This window comes from Bemisia tabaci, chromosome 1, assembly GCF_918797505.1.
Source record: "Bemisia tabaci chromosome 1, PGI_BMITA_v3".
In the NCBI taxonomy this organism is placed as follows: Eukaryota; Metazoa; Arthropoda; class Insecta; order Hemiptera; family Aleyrodidae; genus Bemisia; species Bemisia tabaci.
The window spans coordinates 17,047,464-17,073,532 of NC_092793.1; the positions used below are offsets into that span (position 1 = coordinate 17,047,464).

The window sequence follows — 26,069 nt, forward strand, 5'->3', positions numbered from 1 at the left end:
GCCGGGCGGGGGGCGGGGGTAGGGCGGGGGAACCCTTCTCAACCCAAACATCAACAATGAAAGTAAGGTTAGGTTATGTTTATGTGTTCGGCTCAGTTTCTGTCGGTAAGCTGGAGCTGATAATGTGAAAATTTTTCTTATGTTTAACTGTTTATTGTTCCATTAATCTGCCGTTTCAGTTGCAATATTGTGATCCTCATTGGCGTAAGTCGGTTGATGCGCTCATTATTACCGCAAGAGCTCCTTCACGATGTCGAAGAAACAGGACGCAGGATCGTCGCATGATAAAATAGGCAAAAACTTTTTCACAGAAGGTAAAATTTTCATTCTCTTAACCACACCCTACGATAATGCAAATTTTACGACCATTTCCGGCAGTATGTATCAAGCCTTACTCTTTGAAGGCAATGTTTAAAAGAGGCTAGGTGCTAATGTTTACTTTTTGAGTTTTTTTTTTTTTTTTTACGCCTCAAGTATCCCTAGAGGGATAATCCTGCGCTTTACTTTCACTAGAGCCCCATCCCCCTCCGTCTCTAATCAAACCAGCCCCAGGTAACCGTTGTTTGAGGCCATGAAGCTCGAGTCACCTGACCGGGTCTCGAACCCAGAACCTCCCAATCATAGAGCAAGCGCTACAACTACTATACCACAGGAGGTCGACAAGTGCTTGCAAAGATTCTGCCCAACACCAAAGAGCACCCGTTCTTTTTAAGCTGAAGAGCTTCATTTTGTTTTTCTGCAGTTGAATTTTTCATGGAAGTAACTCAAAGAAAGGTCACCTTTTTGTTTCATTCTGCACAAGAGTTAAAATGCATTTTTCAAGTTATTCTAATTTGCAATCCTTCAGGAATGAGGTATAGATTTTTTCAGGGACGAACAGCTGTAGTTTGCAAAATTAAATCTTTGAGCTGCTTCATTTTTTTCAATTTCATGTTTTTTCTTTCGCAGCCCACCACACTAGCAGCTATGCTAATTGCTGGGTCTTGCTAGATTACTTATTTTTTTGTATCATTTTTGTGTTATTAAATAAATAATTATTGTAACATAAAAAATAAATGTTAGTTATTTATTTCTAGGTGAAAAAGTACTCTGCTTCCATGGACCCTTAATTTATGAAGCAAAGTGTCTGGAGCTGACTTATAATGAAGATAAATCTACTTATGAATATAAAATTCATTACTCTGGTTGGAACAAAAGGTTTGATCACTCTTCCTCTTCCTCACTCTTTTTAGAAGTCTTTAAGTCTTAGATATCGAAATTTTGTCAATGCTGATAAGTATAGAATACTTTAATATCATCAACTGCAAGAATTATTATTTAATCTAACATCATTTCCAACTTTTTTTGTATTTTTTAGCATTGTAAGAATGCCTAAAAAGATACAAAGAACTTTACCAAGAAGATTTGATAGGTACCTCAAATTTTCTGCCCTCGAAAAGTAGTTAATGTAGAAATTGCCACAAATTCAAAACATGAATTGAAACATCGCCCTGAGTTCTCCAAATTCTCTAATTAGATTCTAAGTCCTACTCTCCTGAGGAAGGCTACCAGACCATCCTTTACCTCATGAATTTTTGCATGCTTCCATACTTTTTCAGGACTAAGATTATTAATATCTTTAGTCCTGGGTGCCAGATTAATGAATCCTGATTTCATTATTAAAAATTAATACTTCTCAAAAGAATATTAGTGAATAATGAAAAAAAAAAAAAAAAAAAAAAATTGAACACAGCTTTGTGGCACATCCTTAAGATCCAAGCAAGCCACTACATTTAGCCACACAACTGCTATAGAGTGCACCATTACCACTTGGCTTTTTGGTCATTTCAAAAAAGCCACTGTCTCCTGTTTTTAGTCTGGCAACTCGTAGATGGGGTGAATTTTTTATTTCTCTCATTCCTCCAAGATAAAATAATCAAGGCAATGAATATCGTCTTGTATTACAAAATTACTTCTCTTTTTTAAAATAAAAAAAAAACCCCTAATGAAAACCCCTTTTTTCTCAGGGGTGTTAAATATTCTCATTTTTTTTGTCAAGATACAACGCATCCTAAAAGCGCCTACAAGTAAGAAATTATGCTGGCTTTCTAATGAGTAACTAAGGTAGGTTCAAACTGTGTGCCAGATTCCAAGATTTTTTTTTGATAAAGTATGTAAGTATGCAAAAATTCATGAGGTAAAGGATGCTCTAATAACCTTCCTCAGGAGGGCAGGACTCTGAGACCAATCAGAAAATTTGGAGAACTCAAGGCAAGGCCTGGTAAAAAATACTTCGAAAAATCATGGCTCTTTTGTTACATGTGAATTTCAGCTGCTGGTGTTAATTTTCCAAATGCCACCAAATTTTCAGGAATAAAAGCAGAAAGTCCAAATAACACATCGAGCTTATTTTTGCCCTTGTTTTGATGTGTTGGGTTTTTAGGAAGCTGCAATTAACAAAAAACATCATTTAACATATTGACACTATTTAATGAACAGTATTAAGTAAAGCAAAATAAAAAATAAACAAAATCTGGCTCAGCAGTGTCATTGTGATCTCTTAGTTCAACCTTCACAGTCTTCAAGTAATGTACTATTCTGCAATAAATCTTAGAACTATAAGAAATCTCTGGCATTTGGCTGTTTTTTTAACAAAGTTCCAGTCTTTCAATTACATAATGTCTCTGAGTCTTCACTCCCCCAACTAACTGTCTCTTAACTTGTTTCTTTTAAGCTGGGACGAATGGGTGCCAGAAGATCGTGTGCTCAAATTTAATGAGCAAAACCTCCAAAAGCAAAAAGATTTAATTCTTGCTCAAGAGGCTGAATCGTAAGTAACTGTACCATTACTAATCTTTCTGTATCAAGTTTGCCTAAATTTTCTCACAAAAAAGCATACTTTATAACTTTAATTCCTCAAGAACCACATTTATCAGACCAATTTAACTGGAGATTGCAATCAAAATTTTTATCACCATTTTTCAAAAGTCTTGTCTATGTATCACATGTCTTAATCAATTTTAAAAATTGTTTCAATTAGCAGTTATTTCATTCAGGCTTTTTTCTTGTGGATGAGCAATCTTATTTTTCTCTGTCAAAGTTCCATTTTTATAATTTATATTCATTTCTCTATTTACTCTGTTGAAAAATATGGTGCCAAGTCAGTTTAATGACAAAATTCAGCAAGCAAGAGTGTCTGACAGTAGGACTTTTGAAGAACAATGTGAGAAGCCAGTGGCCATGGACGCTTTATGCAGCAAGTAGTGTTTTAAATTAATAATTCAAATTTACTCTTTGGAAACAGTTCTGTTTTAACTCTGATCTGAACTTTTATTTATTTATTTTTTCTTCTGACTGGAAAGATTATTCAAAATTCATGTAGAAAAATTATAATTTCTTTCAAATTACCCTGTGTCTGTATTCATACCTTTCAAGAATTTTGAAGTCCTAAATCTTTCGCTGTGTTCATTACATTGTCACCTATGCCTGATCCTTAATATTATTCAAGCAATGATTTTAATTTTTTTTTTTTTAGGAAAAATAAAAGAAAATCGAGAAAAATTGCAGGCCCAGACTGTCCACTGAAAGAAAATTCAGACAGCCGTTCTTCAACTCCAGTTAATGACAGATCAGGTACATTCTCATCATTTTTTTTTCCAAGTTGAAAATGTAAGAGATTAGTGAATACTAACAGGCGCATTCCAAAACGTCAGTCAGGGATACTATCAGTTCCTATGCAAGATTATCTGGTCAAAAGTTTATCTAATCGATAGGTTTTTTTCTGAACCGATTCTCAATAAAATGTGTAATTCTTCACACCTGAAAATTTAAGATTGGCTTTACAATTTATTTCATTTTTAGGTAGATCCAAGCTCTATCCCAGGGAATGGCTAATATCAACTTCGAGATCTTAAATTCCTCTTTATTTTTTACTAACCCTTACACGAGAGGTAAAAGATCAACATCTTTCCTCCTATTTAATTAACATATTTACTTTAATTGTTGATTTATGTTAATCCAATTTTTAAATTTTTTTTGGACGAAGGTCCAGTTTTGTACATATTGCCACTTATTTATCTTGAAAATAAATCTGGCTGTAGTAGCAAATGGATAAGATATGATATTTATTTTACTTTGAATTTTGTTTATGAGGATTTGTGCACTGTTTTCCATTTTTCAAATAAGATCTCTAAAAGTGATCTCTTATCCTCATCCTTATCTGTTTGCAGAAAAAGGAGACCGACGGAAGCATACTGCAACTGTGGCACCATCTATCTCCTCATCGCAAGAATCTTGCAGTGAGCAACCTTCAAAACGAAGAGCTGCTAAAGTTGATCCTGCTGTTGAAACAGTAAGTTTATTCCACCTGTTAGAGTACATAACAACAACGTAAAACACAAATTGAAAAGTTTGCAGGAAATAAAAAAAACAATGCTTATCATTTGCCATATTTCACTAACCGTAGAACTATCTATTTACGTTGAATTCAAACTTTCGTTCAGTGAGATTCTCTTGTTACAGACATATTTTGAAAGAAAGATACTAATACTCATTAAGTTAGAATTGAGGTAAGTATATCGATAGTTTTCTTTCTCCACTAAGCTTCTTATAAGTAAAGTACATATCAATCTGAGCTCCTGTCCTGGCAGATTAAATTTTATTTTCAGTTTTGGATTCTAGGTCGGAGAAAACATATGAATATTTCAGCTCATAATTACTTTTACCCATACGTTATCAAAATGCAATGAGAACATAAGTTATGAAGTGAATCATTAGTAAACTTATTTATTATTGTAGGAGCTACTGAATCAAAGAATGTATTATTTGTCGACAAAGCACCTGTAGATTCATCGAATTGGTTATTGAACATTGATCAAATACTCCTGTACTCAAAATGCTAAAAATCTCTGTATCATTACCTTTTTGTTCCAGGAAGAACAATATTCAACCAGAATAGAGATAAAAATTAAGTTACCGGATGAACTGAAGCCTTGGCTCGTTGACGACTGGGATTACATAGTCCTCCAACGAAAGGTACGCTTTGTCTAGGTATATTTAAATATTTTAGTTGAAATAATTTTGTTCAAATTTTCTTGCAGTTCCATGAATCATGTCATAAGTCTATTTAATTATGTGATATTAATCCTTTCTTTTCTTTTTTTTCAAATTTCTCTACAAAATTTTTCTTTGAATCATCATAAGGGGGAAGTACAGATGGAAAAGAAGTGACCCATAATCGATTGCTCAAATTTTAGGAGATTCAGCACCCCTGATCTGCCTAGTTAATCTCTCTCGCTGGATGTATTTTTTAATATTTTAGCTGAATTAAATTGATGTTTCTTTGTGTCTTGAAACTAAATATGAGACTGTTACTACAGTCTTGCAAGAAACTGTTAAACAGTCGAAAGAAACAGTGGAGAAACAAGCACACCAAATCTCCTTGTCAACAAGTGAGCTCAACCATTTTCAGACTTTTGCTAGATTTGATTGAATCCGCTCTCCGAACGCTGCTTGAGGTTGATTATTTTGCGTATTGTTTTTACCACTACTTCTCTTTCAGTCCAGCTGTAGTCTGAACTGGGAAGTCAGGTGAGTTAATCATTGATAAACTCACTTGACTTTCCCGTTCCAGCTATGATCTTATGATCTCATTTTCTCTTTTGCATCATTCTGTTATGTAGTAAGTCATTATGACCTGATGAACTCAGTCTGTAATCGCATACTAAATCTGCAAAAGGTCTTTATTCTCTTTATGGACATTTGTCCTGCTTTACCTATAAGATTTATGATCATAAGAAATTCTTATTTTGTACTTCAAGCATTAATCTTTTTATTTTAAAAATTACGTACCCAGGTCTGTTCTGGTGTAGGCCTTCTGTGGTGTAGTGGTTGTAGCGCTGGCTCTATAATAGACGCATCTAGTGTGACATCACATCTTGCTTTAATTTCAATATCTCAAAAGTCGAAATGTGCCCCAACAAAAGAACACAACGTTCGTCCGAAGACTGAGTATTATGTCACGAGCTTATTATATTATCAATTCTTGTGAATGTGGTCTCAAACGATTTGGAAAATGACCAGCTTTCATAATTTTACGGTACCACGGATTAATGTTTTAGTTTTAAGCTAGTTTTAGCATTCATTCATCAATTGTTCGTTTCGGAGGTTATGTTTGTTTGTGGGGGCACATTTCGATTTTCAAGATATTGAACCAGCAATATCGCTCCGAAACGTGACCACTAAATGCGTCTATCAGGAGGTCCCAGGTTCGATTCCCGGCTAGGCGACCTGAGTTTGATGGTCTCAAACAACGGTTGTCTCGGGCTGGCACATAGTAGGGACGGAGGGGGCGGAGCTCTAAGTGGAAGAGGAGGATCACCATTTGTGTGATATTTGAAGTAGTAAACAACAGAAAAAAAAGAAGAAAAAAAGGACTTTTCTTGTCCTTTTTTATGACACTTGAAGTGAAAATCTCTTACCAAACAACCATGACTAAACAACCATGCATGTTACTAGAGTAATAATTTTAGCAAACGAAGTTGATGCATATAAATTGGTGTTTGACCTTTATTCCAGTGGCTGAATCTACCAGCTCGAGTTACGGTTGATCAAATCATAGATGACTACAAAAAATATAAACTGAACAGCCGTGGAAATAATGCCAAAAAGTGAGTACTTACTCCTATTTTGATCCTATCAGAAGAAAAGTACCTTTACAGGAATTTTATGTTTCTCCCATAAGCACAGTTAACAATCAAGAAATTCAGCCATTATCAAAACCTTAAATGTTGCTGCATTATAATTTATTTGTATAATTTATGTTTTTATTCTTCTACTGAAATTTTAGTGCAGCCAAAGTGTTAAATCCAAATTTACTTTTTTTAATGCTCAATTCAGAAACCTTGATTCATTAATTGTTTTCTCTGATTCTCACTCCAGATTTATGTTCCTCCACTCAGTAAAGCCTTGCAGCTACTCACCTAAAAACGTTTTTTCCTTCACTCTCTTGAGATGTTCTTTCATTAATATCGCTTTCCTTTCTTTTCTTGTTCAAAAGTTTTACCTCTCTTTGTCTTCTTGTCTGTTCATAGAGAAGTGACCATTGGAACTCTATCCAATGGAGTCAAAGAATATTTCAACATAATGTTGAGCTCGCAGCTCCTGTACAAGTTTGAAAGGCCGCAATACAATCAGGTTTGTCAATTGACATATGTATATCCTCCGGTTTTTCATCAAAACCATCCCTACAATTTGAGTCTACACCTCCCCCCCCCTCCACTTAAATGTAGCAGATTCCAGGATATACCTCTACTTGCTATTGCCTCATAGAAAAGTGCAGTGTTCATTCATTTTTTTGTTTTCTTCCTGTGGATAAAATGAAGGAAAACATTTACCTCAGCCTTAATCCTTCCTATAAGCATTGAAAATAATGGAGAAAGTTGTCCTTTAACCATTGAGGAACAGCATTTCTTTGTCTGATTGACTTGTTCATCACCAGATTGTTTTTTTTTTTCATTCAATATGATGTGCGAACGCAGCAATCTGATTGTGGTGATTTTGGCAAGAAATTGTGAGTTCTAGAGGCTCACATGTATTGTAATGGTGACTGTAGAAATGAGCTGAAAAGAGCTGATTGGCTAGACCAATCGAGTTAACGGCCAGACTGCACCTCTTGCTTTTAGTCAAAGAAAAGAAAAGAGGTGAGAAGAGAGGGAGGAATATTTGTATGGAAATAAAATATATAACTAAAGAAGGCGAAAAATAATTAACTCACTAACTGAGATTACAGGGGAAGTTTTAATAAAAATGGAACCTTTCCTCTCCCGGCTGGGAAGAAAAGTCCATCAAAACAGGGGTTTTGAGATAAAAGAAGAACACGAGTAAATACTGATGAAGGCGAACAGGACAAGGAATAGAGCTGACAAGCGATGTCGGAACAAACTCAACAAACGAATAAAAACACAAAATAAAGAAAGCTAAGTTGACAGGTTTAGCCCCCCCGTCAGGGCAGACTAAATCTGACTTACATTTTTGACAAAGGAAAGGGAATCTGCCGTAAAAACGAGAAGACCGAACAGCAGCACGTACACCGAGGTCGAAGAACGAAATCCAAGCGAAGAGTGGGGAGCCGAGTAGTGCTAAGAGCCGCCACGCGACCACTAGCGCTACTTGGCAGGCTAAAATTTTGAAAAGTGAAGGGGTAGGGGGGACACCCCGTTACAAAAAAAAAGGAAACAATGCGTATCAAAAGAAACAAAAGGGGGGACGGTCTAAGTAAGATCAAACTATGAACAAAAGAAAAGAAAAATAAATAAGAGAGACACTAATGGACTCAATTCCTGGCTTCCGACAATAACCGACTCAATCGACAAAAAACCAAACGCCTATCTTGAGGATCGAGCTCCTTGCACCACAGAAGCTCTCGCCAACCTGAATTTGCTGTCGCGACCAGGGATCTTCGTTGCCTCCGGAGTGTTGCTGGCCATCTGTGGGGATAGCTGAATCAGCACATTCCCCTGTCACCAGAAAAACAAGCGTTTTCTAGCGGAAAAGGACAGGTGCGATCCTTCCTTTCGCTCTGGCCCGAAATGTTACGGAAACTCCGGAGAGTATTTCTCTGATCACCACATACTCACTCAATGATCATTTTTGTAGCAGTATTCCAGTGCTGTACTATTTTTTCACTTTTAGCGCCCAGTATGAAATCAGGGAACAGGACCTTTCTAAGCTGTGACTAAAGTCTGAATCTGTGACACAGTGTTGTTATTTCAGCACCACTAGTGGATCTTTTGGGAGTGTTATTGATACAATCGCATGGTCCTTAAACCACTTGAACTACATTTTGCAATGAGGGACTACTATTTCTGGCTCTCTATCAAAACGACAAATTGTTGATGAAACTTCCACACCCCACATATCTTGATTTGCGGCATTGTAGGCTTCTTTTAATACTTCATTTTTACATGGAAAACTTCTCAACAGTAGCTCTTAAAATCTGCCTTGGTTTTTCCTTCTCAGTGCAAAAAAACTTCTGTAAAAACTTTGAGAAATGATGTTGATTTGCTGTCCTTTAAAACATTAAGTAGAAGTATTTTAAAACTCTGCAAATGAGATAAATGTTTCGGGAGTTTCACTGCTGAAATGGTCCATTAATTTCCCCATGCAGGTAGATGCTTTAATGAATGAACCAGAAATAGCAGTTTCTAATTGCAAAATGTATTCATTACGTCTATATGTATTTAACTCTGTATTTATCTAATAGTCTGATTGTCTTAGCGAGTCTATACTTCTAATACCATGTTCTACTCTCCTTTTTTTAGATTCTGCAGAAGCATCCTGACACACCGATGTGTCAAATCTACGGTGCTATTCATTTGCTCCGTCTTTTTGGTATGTGCTAATCTTATTTGTCATTTTTTATGCATTCACTAGTAGATTCTCTCAACTTTTTTGAGATCCCACTGAGTTTCATAGCTCAGAGGGTAAGAAAAAAAGTGAAAAAACAGGAATGTTTCAAAAAAACCTTCAAGGTTCAGTTTTGCCCCAGGTCCAGGGAATAGACCACTTGACAAGGTACAAATTCAAGCAACAAAAATCACTGAAATGAACTCCTAACTTTTATATTTAGCATTTATTGATGTGTAAAATCTAACCTCCAACTCGTGAAAAAACAAAAGTCTACCTCCATCATACATGAATTTGTTCAGAAGATGTTCGCAAAAAAATCTACTCGCAGATGAGCAATTTTTTTATAGATTATCATCCTTTTCTATTCTGGTATTCTCGTTTGAAATCCAATACATTTCCTAGATAAATAGATTATAAGTGGTTTCACAGGCTGCTATCTAATTGATAGAGATACTTAGACTTTTTTTTGTTTATTTTCGCCCGCAGTGAAAATTGGAGCCGCTCTAGCTTACACTACATTAGATGAAAGGAGTGTTCAATCTCTGACCGTCTTTTTCAATGAATTTGGAAAGTAAGTTTGATTTATCCATCCATTTTAATTTTTTTTCCTAATATTGGGGCCAATAACTGGAAAATGGCACAAGAATCGTGCACTTCTGCAGGGATGCCAAACTTCCGCAACTGAAGGACTGATCCGGTTGTATTCGGTTGAGATAAAAATGTGAAGGCTGCTGAAAATGAGTTTCTTAAATATAAAGGCCCCTGGAATGGGGGAAAAATGTAAAGGCAACTCCATTTCTTATGAATGAAACTGTTAAATGCGTTATTTTTTCCCTGGGAAACTGCTAAGCTCATTACGTTTAGCAAAGGAAACTGTGAACTGTGTGTTTTATGCAAAGAAATTAGGGAAAGTCACACTCTTATGTAGACAGCAATGTGAGACGCTGCTTCAAAAAATAAAAAGGCAAGAAATTTGCCCCCCTGCACTTCTGGAAGAATGCATGAAACTCTCAGGGATTCATCACCACCCTATAGCTATTCAATTTAGACATAGACCTCAAAAGTCTGAGATCCCTGGGGGGCAGGGGGGCCGCTCAAATTTTAACTTTTCCCCAACTTCAGTACGGTTAATATCAGCATATTTTTTTCTAAAAAATGCATTTGGAACAATATTGGTCCCTGCATTTTTTTGCAGGATCAAAATTTATGGCGTGAAATGCCTATTTTCTTTTTTGCCTGTTTAATTTCGCCTAGAGAAAAGAAATGTATAGCATTGATTCTATGGAAAATTTAACGAATTTCAGTTTTAAATTTTGATATCAAGTCAACTCTCAGCAATTTATAAGCTCCGAAAAAATCAGACTTTAGGACATCTTACCGAATTTGGCGCTTTTCGGGCAGAAATTTTTTGGTGTTAAAAGGAACTCCGGATCCAGCTCCAAAAGCCACTTTGGAAATGCTAAGAACATAGCTAACCAGGATTTTTACAAACAGAAATAATTCCTGTCAGCATGGATTACAGAAACTGATCACACGAGGAATCAAAGTTTGAGGTTTGATGCAGCTACTTTGCAAAGAACAGATTTTAGTTCTGCTGCTCCTCTCTTTCAATTGTCTATTTTTTTGTCCTCAGCTGTCACGAAGATTCATTTTCACACATCTTTTTTTAATTATTTGATATGCCTAATTTTTGATAATAATCACAGGCAGTCTGCATTTTAAGCAATTCAGCTAATTATACATTGATTGGGCTCACTAGCTTTTCCTCTTCTGAGAATTCCTTTTGATAAAATTCAAAGCAATTTTGACATATCAGGAACAGTTTTATGAATCAACAGAGCTAATTCAATTGTACAAATAAAGAACACCTCATCCAAATCATGATTTTAAAATGGAATGCCAATGCCATATTCAATGCCCAAATTTACATCTATTATTTTTTTTTCATTTTCAGATACTTGGTTAAAAACAGTGCTTCCCTGTTCAACAGAGATGATTATGTGTTATCAGAAAGTCAACGTATCGCTACATGATAAGTTCGTCTTGTGTCCGATTCCACCTAGTCCTGCTCTCATAGAGCTCATGTCATGCCTGCCTCCGGATATTCTGGAACTTACATTTTTAAGCAAGTTAGTTTTAAAACTTAATCGAGGTCTTCAAGTTCATTGTAAATCTAATTTTACCCATCTTTGTTTGTTTTAAGAGATCTCAACGCAGTATGTGTTACATTGAAGTGGGATATGAGAATATGAGTAGGGAAAATGAAAATGAAATATTTTTTAGTCACTGAAAAAATTTTGAAGACTGTGATTTCAATATCTGTGACTCTAGTTTTGTTAATTTGAAGAAAAAAGACTTTTATTATTCTTTGACCGGAGATCTCTTAAAATAGCTACTTCTGTGAAGGTAGTTTTGTTGAATTTCCTCATTCATTTTAGGGAACCATTATTATTTTGAACCTGCATAAAACTTAGATCTCATCTAGCAAGTAAATTTTAAAGTTTAGGACCCTTAATTTTTTCACCATCTTATTTATCCTCTTGCCTTCCTTATTAAAATTAGTCCAACTCTTATGAAGTATTGAAGGAAAGGCACTACAGTCACATAAAATGTAAGAATGATTTGCTCAACACTGCATCTCCAATTTTCTCATTTCTAGGATAAGCAGGCTGACTTTTCCCGTGGTCAGCTTTTTAACCATTTTTTAAACCTTACTCTTATAAAGTTTTTGAGAAGAGATACCTACATCCTCCTTTTCTAAAAGTATGAAAAGTTACTTCTCTCAAGCAACTTTGTAATTGTTATTCTTTAGGCAAAGCCAACTGTTTGTAAATTTCTAGAGTTTTTTGGGCATTTCTTGTCAATTTTTTTTTTTCTCTGTAGTCTGACATAAAAATGTATCAATTTTTAAGGCATTTGCTGAAAAAAATATCTTGCCCTTCTCAATTGAATTTGCTCTCTCAGTTTGTTTGGAAGTTTGCCATAGAGAGCTTTCATCATTTTTTCACATATTTTATCAAATGAAACAATGTATCTACAGTGAAACTCCAAAATCTTATATTTTGTTTGCGGCGTTTTATAACCTGCAATCCCATTTAATTAATCAAAGTAGAACTTACCAACATTTTTGCTTGAAATTGTTTTAGAATATTTTTCACACAGGGAGGAAATTTGAGGGAAGTTTTCAAAAAATGACCTTCAATATTTCTCCATTTAATAAATGAATCATGACAGCAAGTATGGAGCATTGCAAACACGTTTTTGCTGTTTCACTGTCGGTTTATATTAGCTTCTTGAAGAATGTCCTCTGTTACTTACTATGCCATCACGCAAACGAGTATGCACCGAAAAATAGAATGACTCTAACTCTCAATTAATCTTCTCCTTGGGCACGATTTTACATACATGTATGGAGGCCCCTCTCAAAGGGCTTACTGACGCTCCGCAACCTGTAATGATTTATAAGAATGTCAAAGAATGATTTTATATCAAGTATGGCACAATTGTATTAGAATATTATTTTCATTCGTTTATTTTTTTAAATTTATTTTTAACATTACTTCACAGATGAATCTAAAAGTCAATTCTTTCTTATATTTAATGGTTTGGTAATAAACCATAACTGCCACTAATTATTTCCATCTCAAACTGGGTGACAATAGAACGAAACATGTTTTTAGTTTGAAAACTTCTTTTCATATTTGACTAAGTTACATATTCATCATCATATGAATGGATTTAAAAAATTAAATCCTAGATTGTAGTCCAAGGTACAAGTAATTATTCTGATGGGGAAATTTAATTTCTTTTCATGACAATATTCTCCCTTTTAACAGAGAGGAAAGGAGGGAAGCGTAAATTTCAAACTTACTGGATTTGCAACCACCCTTATTTCTTCTTGTCTTCTTTTTTTGCTTGATGCGACTAAATGGGATGGATTTTAGTTGTGTTCAGAAAATATTTTCGATGTTAGCTCTGTGAGAATGTTTGATATCAAAACCACCATCTCCCAATTCTCCCATCCAGCAATATTTGTATCTAATTAATAGAGAATTCAACCCATCGTGTTTTTTTACATTTTCATGTTCATTTTTATTTACCTACAAATGAATGGTGAAACTGCGGGAATGCCTGAACGGTTTGTGACTTTACAGACTTTTTGCCTTACTTAATTTTTTAAATGAAAATTACTAAAATCGCTTCTTAATAATTTTTCTGATTTTTCTTCCCTGTGTGAAGATTATTCTGTAAAAATTTCAAGCAATGGCGTTGGTTTGTTTCTCTTTGATGAAATAAAATGGGAGCTTAGATTTTGAAATACCCCAAACAAGATAACGATGGCAAAGAAACAATGCTGCCAATCTGCAAGTTGGCGATTATACAGGATAAAGAGAAAACTTCACCATTTTTTTGTAATTTCTAGGTTAATTAGTCTATCAGTCAGTTTGTAAGGTTTGCAATTTTTTTTATACATCACACCGTCATTACAGTGCTCCCATGCAGGATTAGAAAAAACTAGAGACATCAACTTGTGTATTTTATACTGTAGAATGTGGCAAAGTCACTAATTCATTTTCAACAAAATTGTCAATCAGCAGTACATATTGTTCTTCAGCCCTAGATAAACTTTTCTGCAGTGTCACCGTTGATAATACATAATTACTTATTTCAGTCTTTTTCTTGTAATATTAGGTAGCATACCTCAAGGCAAGATCAATCCACCCAAGTCAGTCATTCCCATGGACGAGTATTGGAACTTAACTGCGCTGTGACGTAGAACTGTCTGTTTGCAATGTATTTCTTAAGAGAGCAGCTGATGTGCTGTCACACTTGGTTGTGGCCGAGTTGAGGCCGGGCGGGGAAGTGAATTTCAAAAAATTGCACGATGGCTGACCTGTGTAGATAGGTCTTTCCGCAAGGAAAATTTTAAGGATTGTTAGTCGTTGCCTATGAAATATTTTAAAATGGCCTAACTGTAACTTCTTAGTGTTTTATTTCTTGCTTTGTCCCCTGTATATTAATTAAAAATGATCGATCTTAAATATAATTTTTTATTTTTTATGATCAGGACATGTTTTAACGGTGGAGAAGTGTGCATTTCAAAAACCACCTGAGTGCAACAGCTCATTCATTGTGCAATAAATGAATGCATGATAATTATTCTTTTCATTTTTCTTTTTTCTCAATTGATACCCTTACAGTAAGTGTAAAGAATGTTTTCTTCCATTATTCTGTACCAAATAAAATTTAACCAGGCTCAATTTTTGTCATCCCATCTTAGCTGGGTCATTTTTAAACTTTTCCAAATTTCAAATTTGCAGCACAAACAGTCATTTTCAGAATAAGAGATTTTAAGTTTCAATCTTCTTTGTTCAGGGCTTGTATTTTTGGCCTACAATGCAATCTATTTGCCTCTCACGCCAGAAATGAATGAAACTGCCAGCAACTGATTCTTGAAGATACTACACGGAATTTTCTTTCAAAACTAAAATTCCAATTTTTCTCCCATCTTCAGTTTAGCGGTGAAAATAAATTCAAGAATTAAGGATGGTAGACCTTCTGTCTCAATGTAGAAATGGAAAAATTTATTTGACGTGAATCCTGACTAGGAATGAAGGTAGCAAAACAAGTTAAACAAAAGTTAGTAATAAAAATGTTTATTATTATTTCACAATTGAGGAATTGTGTATTAAATATTTACTGGTTTCCCATAAAAATTTACAATATTTACTACAACAGCTGTACAATTGATTTATAAACAAAATAGTCATCAACTAATGACTAATTTGCAATTTGGGAACACAAACCATTGCATAATCTAAATTTACAGATCAATAAAAAGAAAGAAAGAAAGAAAGAAAAACGATCTGTTACTTTACCTTTTACTTGTCAATTTACGAACTTATGTAGTTAGGTACGTACCCAGTGCTTAAAAGTAATGCACAACAATTGTAATTTGAAGTGGCCATTTCATTCTGAGTTTGAGCTTCAGCAGTACAAACTTAAACTTTATCATAAATTGCATCGTGCATTGGAGGAAATGAGACAAGACACATTGAGACATTTTACTCCAGGATCACAAATCATAAATAAAAAGAAAGAGTCCAAAAATTCAGACAACAAAATGCTCAAGCTGAGAATGATGCAGCTACAAGAAAGCACAGAGAAACAATTGAGAGGCATCAATAAAATTATACAAAGAAAACGTTACAATTATGCCAACCTGCTTGCAGATTTGAAATATTTAATTAGGAAAGGAAACAGAAAGAGGGTGTACAGACATTTGATGACCTTTCGATGGCTTTCATAGAATTTGCTGAAATAAATACTAACAACAATCAACCAAGTATCTCGATTGCGACATTCAAAAGTTTCTACTCTCATATAATTTTTTCTTCAAGAATAAAGCATGCAATATTACTGTCTTTAATTTTTGAAAAATATTCATGATGGGACCAAGAGGAGCCACAGAAAATCACAGTTAGTGATGATGATTAAGTTTTCTCTTCATAAAATAGCTGGATTCATCATACATGCATTTCATGTGGCCTAACTTTCTCTCATTTTTTTTCAACTACGAACTGAACCACTTGAAATTTTTAAATTTTACGTAAATTTACCCTAGATTATGAAAAATATACTGACAAAATTTCACCATTGCTTATTTTCATACGTTAAGAAAGAACATCAGAGAAAATTAGGCAATATCTGATGTAGTTACGCAGATTCCAGTTAAACCGGTCCCTTTGAAGTAAATATTTATAAGGTTAAAAATCAAGAAATAAGATTAATTTCTTATAGCAAGAAGAAAACAATTTATTTTGCTTAGTTTTCAGGCATTTATATTTTTGTTGTTGATAAAGGTAGTTTTCACATAGAACTTCCTTATTAACGAACACTTTTAAAATTAAACTGATATAACGTCTGTAGAAAAAAAAAATGTATTGACGCTGGAATAATACACTGGACCCAACATGGTAAAAACTGGGATTAGGTAATACATAATTATACATTTTGGAAATAGAATGAAAAGCCGATGATCCCTCTTATTGTTGTTGAATTTCAGACATTTCAGTTATCTTTTTCGAAAGAGCCTCGACAAAACCGGAAGAGAATTCCAAAAAATTCAATATTTGAAATTCCTGTAAAAAATCTTAGACCTGCCTCCTCAACAATTTTTTGTTTACAAATGCCTCATCCGCAATGCACGGAATGATCATTTTTAAAATGATGTTAACCCTTTCTTAACTCATACATGTGCATCTATGAGACCATATACTTGTCACTCCATTCTGGAACAGTCGAGTATAGACGAGTTCACCAGCATACAGTTCCTTGATAGGCGATTGTTTTGATTGTTATTGTCTGATTGCCCAATAAACAGCACCATGAATGTTGTTCTAAAGGTCATTTGACAGTTTTCAGTTGCCCTCCTGGTTGATTGTATTGCTAGGCGCGACAGGAAAAAAAATGCTCGTACACAATCACCTCCAATCAATTTGTCATCATTATTTAAAAAAATTCATTCCCACATGATCACTTTCATAATACATAAAAGCAAGCAAGAAAATTGCCAATTACTCTCATTTGGATACTTCAACCATAATTAGCCTAACTGTATTTCAGGTGGCCTAATTTACTCTAGATCATCAAGAATAAACTTTCATAATTTCAATTTAGAAAATTACTTGATTAACTGTTGAAAGAATAAAGCAAGGGAGGAAATTAGGCAACGTCTGATAGAGTAAGGCTGATTCTGGCTCATTCCATCCAATATTCAACAAAGAAACAGGTACAGATGACTTCTCAGCACTTCGAAAAGTGTTCTTCACCAATCAATGGCTTAGAATTTGAGGACTACTACATTTTAATCAAAACAACATGAATTCAGCAGATGACTCAACTCATCTTGAGAGGAAGAGAAAGAAATGGACTACATTTTGCAATTCGGAACTGGCCTGGTTTAGAAATAATGTAAGTATAGATCATTAGTTTCCCTGGGTACTTTAGTGTTTTTATGGATGAGCCAGAAATTGTAGTTCTGAATTGGAAATTGAAGTCCAAATATCCCTCAATTGCAGCTAAATAAACCACAAGACAGGGTTTGAATTCCAGCAATATGTTACATTTTAAACATTGAATACTATTTATCAAATGTTTCTAGGGAGCGATTAGATCCAATCCCATGCAGTGGTATTATTGTAAATCAACCCTTAAACTAAATACTAATGTTTCTGGGTAGACTTCATTTCAGAATCTTCAAAGGTTCAATTCACAAGAAAACTCAAAATCTACTTAAGTTAAAAAAACTGTGAAGAAGTACTTGCGTATTCAATTTAAGAAACCGTTCCTGTTGGATGAAAAATTAGAATACAAATATATTAAGAAAAAATTGACACATTCCAACCAGAAATCTCAAGGACTGTGAAACATGCCAAAATTTACTTAATGTTTGATTTAGCTCAAGTGGATTCTGGTTCTTTCATGAGTGAGATACATGTTTTAATTTACTGACATGAAAATGGATACCTTGCTTTGGCATTAGATCCGAAAAATTTTGTCGCTTGTATTGTTCCCTATGCAAATTTTGGAGAGGATTATTAGAATATGATGCTAAAATTCAGACTCTGCTTAGCTGTCTTTTACTCATAATGTTGACATTCAAAACTCGATTCGAAGAAAAAAAGAAGAAATGCAGAGTGAAAATTTACATTGGGCGAAAATAAAGTATTCACGAGCTTAGGTACATCATCTGCGGTAAATTCAATCCTATTGGTTATCACAAGAAAGAGCAATCAGCTCTTGACGATGACAAATCAGAGAATTAAAAGAGTGGGTGTCAATACATACGTAACTTGCCTTCTAAAAGAAGCGGCTCTTGGAAACTTTCGTCATAGGCATGCTCATATTCTAGTTCTCATAATGTAACGATAGATACAGCTTACGGGACAAAAGTTAACAACAGCTCCCATTAAAAACGAGAAAAAAAATTATTCACAAAAAAAAAAAAAAATAACACTGGAAAAAAGGACGTAAAAATAGGCTTTCTGTAACGATCCACATCACTTTCAAGCCCCAATAAAATTATTGAAATGTTCACAATTTGTCTCTTAAATCAGCTCACCGAATTCAGTGAGGACAGGAGAAGAGAACACAGACTAGAGAGAAATCAATGACAACTGTCCTCCAACAGTGCAGTTGGAAATGGTTTCTCAGATTCGCTTTTTTTTTTTTTTTTTTTAACAAACCATTCCGAACAAGATCAAAAGCCAATTTTTAGACCTGCCTTGTCGGGAGGTATATCAAAGGAATGGGAAAATTAGTATTTTTCTAAAATGAAAACCAAATCTGCACTGCTAGAGTCCAATTGCAAGGAACATTCAATAAAACAGGTGGTAAAATCAAGTAAAAATAATTAAAAGCAAATTAAAAGCTGAGATTGGATTGGCTGTTGTACTGCAGAATAAAATCTGGTCGGACTTTGTTCCCAGATCAGTAGATGACTTCATAGACAGTCGCTTTCTTGTCACCTGAACCCGTGACTATGTACTTGTCATCGGCAGATATATCACAACTAAGCACAGAAGACGATTCTTTCGACTGAAACACAAAAGAAAAAAGGTTGTAATGAGAGATGACGTTGACAGTAGAAGCAATAATACAAAAATTCTATGGTATATAATGTACATTTTTACAATATTTGAAAGGAACAACAAGGTGTATCACACAAACATCTGATCTTTCATGAAGTTTGCATGCAGACGTCTTAAGAATTGCCTGATCAACTCATAAAAGAGAAAGCAACGTTTTGTAAATTTCAGGAGCCAGACTTCTGATTTGCTTAGAAAACTGAAGATCACTAGAATCAAATGGGGCAGGAAAGGTTTTCTTTCCTTACTCACCGAGGATCCTTCATTTTCAGGGTTTTTCACAAGAAGGTAAAAAGTGGGCACAAAATAAAAATCAAAAAATATTTCTCCAGTTCGAATTTTGTAATGAGATAAAAAGTACGTGATGACTAAGAATTAGCAAACAGATTTACAGTTATACATGAATAGGTTCAATAGGTCGTTCAAAGAGCGACGCCAAGAATGGCACAATTTGGGCCAGAAGGGATTTTTCTGAAACCGGGCCCAAACGATACCTTATGATACCCTAAAACTCTGGTAAAAATTTTAGCTTGAGTATACGCACCGTTTTTGAGAAATGGGGGGGCAAAGTTGCCAAATCGCCATCATTCTGGACAGCATTTTTACAGCAAAAAGACGGGAAAAATGGACGAAAAAGTTACACTATTGATGGGTTTGGGCTGTAAATGTTCTTATTGAGCCCCCGTGCATGTAACTGTGTTCAGTTTCAAAAATTTTGGACGTACAGTGGTCCAAAATGGGGAGAAATCGTGGACAGATAAGGATTCTTTGTCAAACTTTTTAAAAATGGAAGTAAAATTGTTGGTCTCCTGCAGAGATCATGTGGAACAATGTTCTTATCGGTCTTCAATGCATTCAATTGAGTTCAGTTTATCAAATTTTCATCGCACAATGGTCCAAAATGGGAAATCAGTGGACAAATTAAGATCTTCTGCCTAACTTTTTAAAAATGATGTACGACTATTGGTCCCCTGCAGAGATCATGGGGAACAATGTTCTTATCAATGCATTCAATTGGGTTCAGTTTATCAAATTTTCATCGCACAATGGTCCAAAATGGGAAATTAGTGGACAAATTAAGATCTTCTGTTGAAATTTTTGAAAAATAACATGAAACTATGAGGTTTTTCACTAGATTCGAAAGGTGTAAATTCAAAATAAGTTAGTAGCCAATAAAAGCTATCCATGTTCACTGTTTTGAACTGAACAAATGAGGTCTGGAAACGGTAATTCAGGAGGAACTTAGCTTTTGGATCCTTAAAATCCGGCTAACTGGGTGGTTTTTGTCCTAGTTAGTTGTCAGAGAATAATTGTAGTTAGAATAATACTTTACAATAAATCCTTTCTAAGGATTTAGGAAAGGTTAGGTTAGGTTAGGTTAGATTTCAACAGAAGATCTTAATTTGTCCACTAATTTCCCATTTTGGACCATTGTGCGATGAAAATTTAATAAACTGAACCCAATTGAATGCATTGATAAGAACATTGTTCCCCATGATCTCTGCAGGGGACCAATAGTCGTACATCATTTTTAAAAAGTTAGGCAGAAGATCTTAATTTGTCCACTGATTTCCCATTTTGGACCATTGTGCGATGAAAATTTGATAAACTTTCTGAAATGGAGAGGCATTGATGATTGAATCAGTGAAGGTAAGAAAGATTCGACTTACCTGGAATATTGAAGCACCGTATGGCGTTCGCCATGCATTGAGGAGGTTGTCTTTGCCGGTGGAGACAAACCATTTCCCACAGGCCGCAAAGCGCAAAGATAGAACACAAGATTCGTGCAGGTGCAGTTGATACTTGTCTGCCTTGTGGGCGTGCAAGACTTCAACATTGCTATTCTCCATACCAACCGCTAACCATTCGCCCGTTGGACAATATCCTAATGAGAATATCTGCCAACAAATACCACTTGTGTTACGAACGGTGATTTGATATCACAACATGAGTTTCATAATACGACTAAGGGGGCATTAAAAATTGACTTGAAACTCACTTGCATAAGGTATATTTCGTTTTGGAACTCAAATAATCTTTCAAGCAAGTTACTTTTCAACCATTTGCAGCCTTTTTTAGACCTGCCCTCATTGACGGTCTATATTTTATGTAATGCATCATGATTTTTTCATTTCCGGTATTTAATTGGGTCTAACACTGGCCAAGTTATAGGTCTGCAGGTCGATTTTGGCGAAAAATGCGAATTTGTTGGCATTCGACTACAAACCTGCAAAATCCACATTTTCAGCCAAAATCAGCCTTCAGACCCACATTTAGGCCAATATTAGACCAGAAAAGAGACCGAAAATGACCAAATCATGATGTAATCTGTAAAATATAAACTCCGATGAGAGGAAAATGGTAGAGTTAAGGAACTTCAGGGTAGGCCCAAAAACGGCTCTTATCGATATCCCTCCTCAGTTTTCTTCAATTTTCAAGAGGCATCTCCCACAGTCTTCAATAGATGACAATTTGAAAGACGAAAAACACAGAATTTGACTGGAGCTTGTCAAAACCTCTGCCATTATTTAATTAATGCAAAAAGAAAACTAGATGAACATTAATTAATTCGAAATTTTTGCAGAGTATTCAAATCATCAAAAATTCCAAGAAATGAGATTATTCTTGAATCAGTCAAAAGTGCCACGAAATCTGCAACATTGCAAATTAAAATAAGTGTTTTTGACTTTCACCGTCACTCACTCTTTTCTGACTCTTTCATTTGTACATCGAAACACAGTATGCCAAAATAGTTCTTATTTCACGTCGAACTGCGAAACCTCACAAGAGCACTGAGTCTACTTGAGGATGATAAATTAAAAATTCAATGACATACCTGAGACGAAAAGTCATGCTGCTCCAACTGCCGACCCTCACGCAGATCCCAGGATCGAACAGTATTGTCGAGACCGCCCGTCCACAGTTTTGTGCCGTCGGCAGAGATATCAATGCAAGAAGCACCGTCAGTGTGACCTTGAAACTGTCGCACCAACGTTTCATTGTGGAGATCCCAAACGGCGATGTTGCCGTCTGAACAACAACTAAAGCAAACCTGGACACAAGAAGTAAAGCAAATTTATAAGGCTATTAGTACTATCAGGCTCGAATTTGACAAAAATTCAGGCTTGTGTGAAAAAAGCATTATTTAGAAAATTTACAATATTAAATTAAATTAATAGAATTTGTAATAAAGAGAAATTGAACGATTCTTTGGATTTCATATTAAAATTTTTTTGTGTTGAAAATAAACAGTTTCCAAAGCTTCAAATAAATACAGCTCTTCTCCTTCAGTTTTATAGTAAAACGTATTACAGTTCATTTTTGAATCTCTGATTATAATTTCTGGAATTTTTTCAGCTTTGATTTTTCTTCTAAATAATGTGGGCATAGCAATGCTCCACCACCTTGGTACTTGACAGTATTTAGACCATATCAAAGTGTTTTTTTTTTTTTTTTTTTTTTTTTTAATCAAAATAGAAAAACACATGACTTTCACGGTGTCCTTCATACTTTACTACTTCAAGTATTTTCCTTCTACCTGTCCTGCATCTCCTGAATTTTAACAAGTATTTTCTCACAATCCTTATTCTGAATGAATTAGAAATGCAGTTCATTTGCAGGACACAAGAAGATTGTAATCTGTTCAATCTGCCATTAGACAAGGTATGATTTAAAGGACTTTTTTGTATGTTTCCTCTTCAAAATTTTATATTGAAAGCAATTCACGCAACGGAAAGTTTGAACGTTAACTCCTCAGCAAGATATTGACATGTACTTGACACGGTTCAAAATGAACATAAACACAACATCATGTTTCTGCGATGGAACTAATATTAATCATAAATATTTTTGGTGTTTATTAATCAATATTTTTATAAATAATTCTTTTCATACTTCCTGCTGAGTGAATTATTTTCAACATCAAATGTGACTGATTCAAGCGGAATCGGTCTAACTACATTTGACATTGCCTAATTTTCTCTGGTGTTTCATTTTTTTCAAGAGAAAACTAGACTACTTAACGCTTTTAAACTTTCTGTGAATTTATCATAGATTATAAAGAATATACTCACAAAATTTCAAGTTTCAACGTTGCTCAATTTATTGGTTAAAAATGACACATCAGAAAAAATTAGGCAACGTTTGATGTGCTTAGGTATATTTTGATTGGATCCGTCCAATCATGAAAAGAAATGAAAACCAAGTGCTATGAATTATATGTATCTTAAAATGGTTGTCTGATGGTTTGTTATCGATTATTCAGTGTTAAAAAATGACCACAACGAAACTCTTTTGACAGATATTAGTCTTTCAAAGACAACTTCCTTTTACTTCGGCTATCACAGGTCCTTGAAGTGACAGGCAGGCGTTTTTTGTTCCACGAAAATGTAAGCTAAACACAATATTCAAAATGGTTACCTTGGAGTCTGGACTAATGGCTAAGGCATAACAGGCTGGAGCACTAGAGGTGAGTTCTGCTTTGATCCTAGGTGTCGGAGACGCGAGATCCCATATACTTAAATTACTAGCTTCACCACCGACAATTAATGTCCGCCCATCAGGTAGCAGCTTGACAGATCTTATATAGTTGTCCCGTTGCTGCAAAATAAAAACATTATGACGCTTGTTAATACGACAATTTGAGACATTTGAACGCACTGATAAAACAATACATTATAATTTTCTTTGTCATTGCCAAACTTTTCATTTTATCTTCATAATATATCAGACAGCTTTAATGCTGCGGTTACTTTACTAGAGCAACTAAGCTCTCAGTTCAAAGCGTTAAAAAACTACTGATATCCGAAAATAACACTTACCAAACAGTCTAACTGAGATACAGGGGTCTTCGAGCCAGGCTGGCTGATATCCCACACTTTGACACAGCCTTTGCCTCCCGTGTAAACATATTTGGTGGGATTACTAATGGTCACAGCACAGACTACCTCACCGTGCGATAATGTATTAATCTGCCTTGCATGGCGAGGGATTCCCGGCCCAATCAATGCGTCGGGTGGAAATGGAACAGGTTGCATTTGTCCTTCAGCGCTCACAAAAAAAGAATAGGCTCTGAAAGCACAAACATTGACAAATGATATTGAAAAAAATGAAATGCGATAAAAGTACAAAAGATCAAAGGTATAAGTAATGTTACCAATAAATACAGCCTATCTGGGCATGTTAAAATGATAAACGTCAAGGTCAGGTGGGCCCAATTTGCTAATTCACAATTGTAGATTGAGATTCTGGTCTAAACATTAAAAGCTTAATCAGCTTTTCTAACTTTATTTAGGTACTGGTTCTGCAATTTAAATTAGGCTGCACTTTCACACATTTAAGTGATTACCAAGAGAGGCTTCGCAATGTCAGATCCCCCCCTTACAATCTGAAGTAGTTTCAGGACGGACCCTTCAACAAGAATCGCTCAAAGCAACATAAAAACTATTAGTGCTGCATGAGAATGAGTAAAATCTTGTAAAAGAGAGTAAAAAACGAATCACAAAACTTACGGCTTTCCTCCTGGAATCCCACTGAGTGCTGGTCCAAGGGGAGCTCTCATCGTTGAATGAGGGTCATAACCAACTAAGGGAGGTCTGGGATAGTTGTTGAGAGTTGGTGCTAAATTATTGTGCAAAGCTCCATATGCACTGGCAGCTTGTAACTCATGAGGTGCAGCACCTGCTAAATAGTGCGGATATTGCGCTGAAAATAAAAAAAAACAGTTGCAGGATATGAAAATACACAACTTGATTATAGTTAACTTAGAAAGTACGTGCAATATTTACTGATCAATAGAAAATATCAAAACCGGGAAATTCAAGGCATCCATCTTCACACTGTCAAAAATTGAAACACCCTTCCGATGTTATGCGTAATCAGAATCCTCTAACAGGATGAAAAAACGTCCAGTGCATCTCAGTTGGACGATTTCGATCACATATAACTGCTGAAAAAACCATCCTAATTTGTATTTTTTCAGTGAACTTTTCTTGATGTCAATCTGATTTAAATTTTAAAAAATACTTTCCAAACTTTCAGAGCTAAATTTTAAAACCCTCTGCTGCCTAACCAAATTATTTTAAACACATTCAGCCACAACATCTAACACCCACACATACCATCTTTCTATGTGTCTGCAGTTGTGCATTGGGAGTTTTAAAACAGGACTGAGCTAAAAACTGGGTGAATTTGATTTAAAAATTGGCAATTGGAATTGGCTAAATTGGACGGATTTTATTAGTTGCCCAATTTCCTTTTAAATTTATTCTTCCGGCAGAAAAGTACTCATTTTGATTCGAAATTTTGTGAGAATATTCTTTACAAGCAAAAAGAAATGTACAAACAGTTTTGAGGCATTATCTTGCTTGGTTTTTGGTTGAAAAAATAAAATTTTAGTGGAAAGGCATAGTAAAATGCAGCTCGGTTGATCGCAGTTGTCTAATTCTATGCAAGGGATTCCTCTCATAAAGAAAAGTCCAAGAGACTGATTCACTTGTAGATAATTGACTCTGATCTTTTACTTATGATTTGATTTCAGAGATTGTTGACAAGTATATCCTGCATGGTATATGAACTTTTGATGAAACATTTTTTGTAGTACATTAATTCCAACCCTGTCTGAAATTTCACTGCATTTGTTTCGATAAATCTTACTTTTCCATCTTGGACTATTGAAAGATGATCTGAATAATGCTTACATAGAGCAGGGGGTTTGACAAGAGGTTTCAGAGCTGAGGAGGGTCCTCCGACGATACTACTTGCACTTCCGCCGCTGGTTGGGGTTACAGATTTGGAAATTGGGGTTGTTGGTTTTTCCTCCATTTTCTTTGCCGATGGTGTGCTTGCATTTGAGCTGGTTCCACTTCTTGGACTGAAATAGAAACAATTAAGATACATTGTTAGTTTTTGAAAAAAAAAATTTTTCATCCGAATTTGAGAAATTTTTGCGGTTGGTAATGTTCTTTTCTCCGACAACTCTTATGGGATGTTAGTACTTGACAATCCATCAAAATTTATACAATAGTTTTCGGT

The 26,069-nt window shown here is 35.0% G+C and overlaps 2 protein-coding genes across 6 annotated transcripts in view; one reads left to right on the top strand and one right to left on the bottom strand.

Annotated features, from left to right (window-relative positions):
* Positions 1–47: 47 nt before the first annotated feature.
* Positions 48–14,547, top strand: LOC109038205 (mortality factor 4-like protein 1). 2 transcript variants are annotated; one of them, XM_019053193.2, is made up of 11 exons: positions 48–314; positions 1,077–1,197; positions 2,714–2,809; positions 3,515–3,612; positions 4,209–4,330; positions 4,912–5,013; positions 6,556–6,647; positions 7,071–7,173; positions 9,300–9,369; positions 9,874–9,958; positions 11,342–14,547. In XM_019053193.2, the coding sequence occupies exons 1-11, from the start codon at positions 251–253 to the stop codon at positions 11,418–11,420; spliced, it is 1,032 nt and encodes a 343-aa protein (XP_018908738.1). In that variant the 5' UTR covers positions 48–250; the 3' UTR covers positions 11,421–14,547. The 2 variants fall into 2 exon arrangements, with proteins under 2 accessions (XP_018908738.1, XP_072153353.1); XM_072297252.1 differs by lacking the exons at positions 48–314; positions 1,077–1,197; positions 2,714–2,809 and adding an exon at positions 3,019–3,239.
* A 481-nt stretch (positions 14,548–15,028) lies between these two features.
* Positions 15,029–26,069, bottom strand: part of LOC109038162 (transducin-like enhancer protein 4) — a 180,658-nt gene continuing 169,617 nt past the window's right edge. For all 4 annotated transcript variants that reach the window (XM_072297155.1, XM_019053134.2, XM_019053146.2 and 1 more), the window contains 7 exons: positions 25,736–25,908; positions 24,548–24,740; positions 23,858–24,107; positions 23,457–23,636; positions 21,874–22,089; positions 20,708–20,935; positions 15,029–18,987 (listed from right to left, as the gene is read on the bottom strand). In XM_072297155.1, the coding sequence (XP_072153256.1) occupies positions 18,880–18,987; positions 20,708–20,935; positions 21,874–22,089; positions 23,457–23,636; positions 23,858–24,107; positions 24,548–24,740; positions 25,736–25,908 (1,348 nt within the window). In that variant the 3' untranslated portion in view covers positions 15,029–18,879. The remainder of the gene's footprint in view (positions 18,988–20,707; positions 20,936–21,873; positions 22,090–23,456; positions 23,637–23,857; positions 24,108–24,547; positions 24,741–25,735; positions 25,909–26,069) is intronic.

Excerpts from the sequence above, each read along its gene's own strand:
- LOC109038205 (XM_019053193.2), top strand. The coding sequence starts at position 251 with ATGTCGAAGAAACAGGACGCAGGATCGTCGCATGATAAAATAGGCAAA. Across the intron at positions 6,648-7,070 it reads CGTGGAAATAATGCCAAAAA|AGAAGTGACCATTGGAACTC; the intron begins GTGAGTACTTAC and ends GTCTGTTCATAG. Across the intron at positions 7,174-9,299 it reads AAAGGCCGCAATACAATCAG|ATTCTGCAGAAGCATCCTGA; the intron begins GTTTGTCAATTG and ends TCCTTTTTTTAG.